Genomic DNA, 5,551 nt, shown 5'->3' with positions numbered 1-5,551 from the left:
TCAGACATGTTATTTGTGATTTTTTTGTGCAAAATTTAACAACAAAATCATTTGAAAAGCAAAATCATTAATAATCGAGACATTACTTTATATGGGAAAAGGTGTTTCACTATACGAGTAAAAAACCGTAAATTTTAGAACGGATTAACAATTTTATATATATTCAATAATAATATTCAACAATATATTAAAAGAAGTTTCAATCCAATTTATTATATAAAAAATAATCTTATTAGTGAATATTATTCTATTTTTATACTTAGCATCGTCACTATCTTTATTATTCTTATTTTGATCAAATTAGAACCATTTTCCTGTGTGTTAGGTATGTGTTACGTATTAACTTCCAAATGCTCATGTACAGTATGCAACCAATCATACTGCAGTAAAAATATGTTGTATCATGGTAAATGTATATAGTACATAGCATTTGTATATCACAAACATTTTTGTATTGTGTTGTAGATAAAAATTGTAAATTCATAATAGCATCATTTACCTATTTACATTTAATGTCTTTTATATAAAAAAAAAATGATTTAGGTGAAGATAAATACATTAAAAGCAGCCATTTTGCCAAGAATTTCCTATTATTTCCCATATTAATAATTTTATTACTTGCAGCAATAAAATTAACAAAACATAAACTCAATATAATAACAAAAATTAGGGCAGAGAGACCTATGGTCAATAGCCCTTTGTATCAGTTGACTTTTTTGTAATTATATAAATTTAATTTGTCTTTTTATTTCTGTATATGGTTTTTTTGTACGACTGATGTGAATAAACATTATTATTATAATATTAAAAAAATTAAATTATACTGCTATAAAGGGCTATTGATCATAGGTTTTATTTACAATATTTTATTAGTCATTTTATTCCAAATCAGGCTAATACAAATTATCTAATAACATTGTTATTCAATAAAATGTTGTTGTCTATATTTAATAACAAATTAATTCATTAAGTTAGTTTGGAATTAAAGTTGAAATTAATATTATAGATATTTTTGTATAATATACAATTAAAACAAATTTAATTTAAAAATTCTTTTTTAACAATTGATACATGTTGTTACTTTGAACATTTTTTTAATATTTTCAACTATAATTTACAATTTATTATTTACATTTATTATATACATTAAAATATTAACTGTGATATAATTATATGTATTTTAGTAAACTAGCAGTAGATGGGGTTAAACGATCGTCTCTCGCACATTCCACTGCATGCGCTGTGAACATCTGCCCAACAAAAACGGCAAACGGTACTCTGGTTTCCCTTCAAAGCGAATAAATCTTTCGCCTTTTACTAAAGATTTCCGTGGAGGGGAACAACTCAAATGAGTCTAATCTGAATTTTTTCAGTGCCCGGCGAAAGCTGGGCCGTAATTTAAATTAAAAATAATCTTTTGGAAAATATTTTTGTTTTTTCCAAATATCATTCAATAAAATTAGTTATGAGTAATTTTCTTAATTGAGCTAAAAACTGTTTTCTTATTATAAACATGTTTTAATTAAGTTTTTTACCGATCCATTAAAGGTAAATTTCTACGTAAAACAATAGTTGTTTCGTTTCTTAGTTACTTGGAGAGTAATTTATTTAACAAAAGGATGCTTGCTAGGATTAAATTTGTCGAGGTTTGTGTAAAACCGGAATTATATTATGCAACAAGTTTTACACAAATTGGATTATACATAACTACACTACGTTATTAAATTAATTTAGGCAACACATGTTACATATTATGTGACCTTCATTGCTTGAGATTGTTGGAGAGTTAATAATTAACCAGAACATACTTTTCAGGAAAATAATATTTCCTTATAATTCCTGCCATCACCAATTTCTTTTAAAAACAACTACTAACCCAAATTTTAGATAAATTGGTGGTCCCAAAATGTGTATTAGACTCTTAATTTGGTTCTGAATTCATCCATTCGTATTGTTTTTTTTATCATTTGTTAGATATATAATGTTACCAGTGGTTTCCAATTTATAATGCAAGTAAGTGTGTGTGACCAACAGATGGCAGCTTCATTTAAGTAAATTGATATTAAAGTTGCCTAAGTGATGTGACTTAGTTAAACACGAGTTACACAATGGAAATATGAAAGTGGTAGGGTCGAGGCGATTGGTCTGCGACGTCCGTTGTTGTCGTGTGCACCTGGTTACTCGAAAGTGTCTTAAGCATATTGGAAATGTAGGATTCCCATACAAGCAGTCAGCAGTCAGTTCATTCAGTGAAGAGGAGGATAGCGCGTTGATTGCGTGTATTTTCAAACGTCCGACATATTAATTCCATTCCGGTTGGCCAGTGAAAATGTATCGAAGTTCGCGCTTCAAAGCCTCCTCACCAGCAGCGAAATAGCCCATCTCCTAGTCAGCCAGAACAATTGAATATTTATAAATATATATATATTTATACGTATAACAGCTCGGATCGTCGATATTGTTGTTGTTTCCATCTATGTTGTTTCGGTGGTCGAGTGCGGGCGCTAATATTAGTTTACAAGTCGAATTGGAGAGTAGTGTCTGAAACTGGGAAATATGAGTTGTTCTTTGCCATTTCGATTTATCTGCACCTGCCTTGCCGTTCTACTTTTTCACATACAGGTAAGAGATACCCCACACTCCCGGACGCGTACTTTCCGATTCATGGAATGGCCAAAAATAAACATAAAACGTTTATATTTACCTTTTTCTCTTCTTTCTTCACTCTCCATTATACCTATATACACTTCAGCAAGTCTCTACTTAATTGTGTGTTACTTTTTTCAAATTTCCGAAAACATTCGTTCAGCCCGAACGCGACAAATTACATAATTATGTTCGAATTCACGGAGCTTACTCAGATCGAATGACTTTCGCTAACTTTTGCAAAATTTTAATTAAAATGCCACTTATTGTATAACACGCTGTATAAATTACATACATGTATAGAGAAATAAATGCCGCGACGCGAAACTGGTTTTCTTGATAGATTATGTTCTCTGCAATTCTATTTTATTCCATTTATAAAACATTTAACATTTCTTCTTTCGAAATTAAATTCTTTTTTTCTCCTCCGACATATTTCGTTTTAACATTACATTCTGTACCATTCTTATACTTATATACAGACTTTAACAACAATTTTACGTACATTTTGTAAGTATAATAAATATTATGTCGAATCCATTTAATACTAAACTTATTTTAAAAGTAAACATATTAAAACAGTATACACATCTCTATCGATTGATTATTTAAGTAATAACATAAACTACTACTTAAAATCATTGGCGTAGAATGTTTCATTTCCAGGAAAATTATAATAATTCCAATGAAATAACATACACTAAAACGTATAGTATACATAGAATAGTATATTTTATAGTACACATTTTTTTGAAAATCTATTCATAGTAAAATTGATAAATATTTCAAATTTGTAACGAATGGTTTTTTTTAATTAGATTAGATTAATCAGATATTATACAAAATTATAAGTATAATTTGTTTCAGGATTAGTTTCAAAACGAAAACTCTTCCCTTTTTATCTTATTTGTTCATCATATTTAACAACGTCAAACCAAATACTCTTATATTTGCTGATCACACGACGCTTCTGTTATCATCACGTCACAATCCAAACATTCTATCGCAAAATCAATATATTGTAAATTAATATCGGAATTACAGTTTATTTATTAATAAACAAACTGTTTTCAAATGATTTAATCATACTGCAATTCCGTAAACAAATTTATATATTTAATTTGAAATTAATTCAAGTTTTGCCGCAGGCAAAACTTAACAGTTTATCGGTCAGTTGTATTGAAATTTAATCTTAAAGCAAAAAATAAATTGCCCAGAAGAGCAGGAAGTGTGTTCTCAGTTTCTTTATTATCTGCGCTATCGTACGGTCAAGAATACATTCTCGTTTAAATTTGAATATTTAAAAGAATCCTTCATTGTTGAACATGATAATTTTTAATTGTTTCCTTGAGATTTTAAATATAAATTGTTACCGCAGAAACGTTTATTTATATATACGTTTACGATAAGAATTAAACGCAGCAATTTTACTCTTTTTATTAAAATACACAATTGTATTTATAAATAAGCAAATATTAGGGATTATATGTTAAAAGAATGTAATAAAAGTAAATTGTATGAATTGTTAGCTTTAATCATCTTATTTTAAAAGTGAATCACTCGAAAGAAAACTCATACAATTGATTCTGCTAATTGTGCACACATCAAATTGTCGCATTGCCTTTATGCATATTTTAAGATTTACTAATAGAAATTCATTAAATGTAATCTTTATACATAGTTCTGACGTTATAATTGAAAAATATGTTTAAAGATAAACATAATTAACATATTCGTAGTATTTTCCGCAATTTGTGCCACTGTCGATAATATTTAATTGGTGTTTGGGATTTTTCCAAAATAACCATTCGACTGTCAACGTAATCCGACAGATGTTGCTTCCTCTGACGTTAAAACGAAAAATCTGAAAATACTATCATACAAATATTTCTATAAATAATTATTAAATACATTCTTTTTGTTTTTTATCATATTCAATGTTCTTAAGTTGATCTGGTATTATGTTGAAAATGTAGCTGCACCAGTTTGGAATAAATGTTGTTTGGAATTTCTGACGAAGGCGACTTTTATAAGACCAACAAAAAAAAATAAAAAGTCAACTCAGAAAACCAGTTTAATTACATACAATGGCGAAATTTCTACATAAAAATGCAAACGATCAACGTTGGCTTTGTGTTCAAAGATTAAAGTTTTTAGGTTTCGAAATTTTGTGTATTTTATCAAGTTTTAACTATTTTATACATTTAGTTATTAAAATAATAATAAACAATGCAGAAATTAATCAAACCTTAAAGTTTAATCCAATCATCGATCACGAAGTTCTAAAAGCAGTGTCGAATAGATTTATGGGTAAAACATGTGTGTGGCATTCAAGAGCTTAACTTGGTATCTATTACTACTTCTTACGTCTTCTATTCTCCATTTGGACCCTATATTATCTTATCTTTGATGTACTATGAAGCAACACTGATCTGTCGTAAACTTTTCGACTCGAACATTTGGATAATTCATATGCATGATTACGTCGTATGTCATAGATTCAATTAAGCTTTTCGTTTCTTTCAATATACTTTCCAGATATTTATTTAGATTTTATATCGACTAAAACATGTTCTTTAAATCAATTTTATACTCAAATACTTATTATTTAGGTAAGCATTTACTTAAACATGGAAATGTGCCTACTGTATGTTTAAAATGTGCAATAATTCTATTGTTTGTAATTATCATCGCTATTTTAAGTATTGCATAATTAAATACTAAATACTAGATTTCCCAGAAAGTTGATGTTAAACGTTTTTTTTTTATATTCTCCGAACATCTCACAACTAAAATGGATGGACATGATTAAAAAAAAAATGTATTTTCGAAATATTACACGAACATATTTACATAATTTATGGCAATTACTTATTTCGCACATATTTATCAGGAATTTAGACGT

General features: G+C 28.0%; 1 protein-coding gene across 1 annotated transcript in view; it reads left to right on the top strand.

Annotated features, from left to right (window-relative positions):
- Window positions 1–2,541: 2,541 nt before the first annotated feature.
- Window positions 2,542–5,551, top strand: part of LOC108567783 (tyrosine-protein phosphatase 10D) — an 18,862-nt gene continuing 15,852 nt past the window's right edge. The window contains exon 1 of the mRNA XM_017928448.1: window positions 2,542–2,622. Coding sequence (XP_017783937.1) covers window positions 2,557–2,622 — 66 coding nt within the window. The 5' untranslated portion in view covers window positions 2,542–2,556. The remainder of the gene's footprint in view (window positions 2,623–5,551) is intronic.

The sequence above is a fragment of the Nicrophorus vespilloides genome, unplaced genomic scaffold (assembly GCF_001412225.1).
Source record: "Nicrophorus vespilloides isolate i.1.1-1 unplaced genomic scaffold, Nicve_v1.0, whole genome shotgun sequence".
In the NCBI taxonomy this organism is placed as follows: Eukaryota; Metazoa; Arthropoda; class Insecta; order Coleoptera; family Silphidae; genus Nicrophorus; species Nicrophorus vespilloides.
This window is presented reverse-complemented; position numbering and strand designations above follow the sequence as displayed.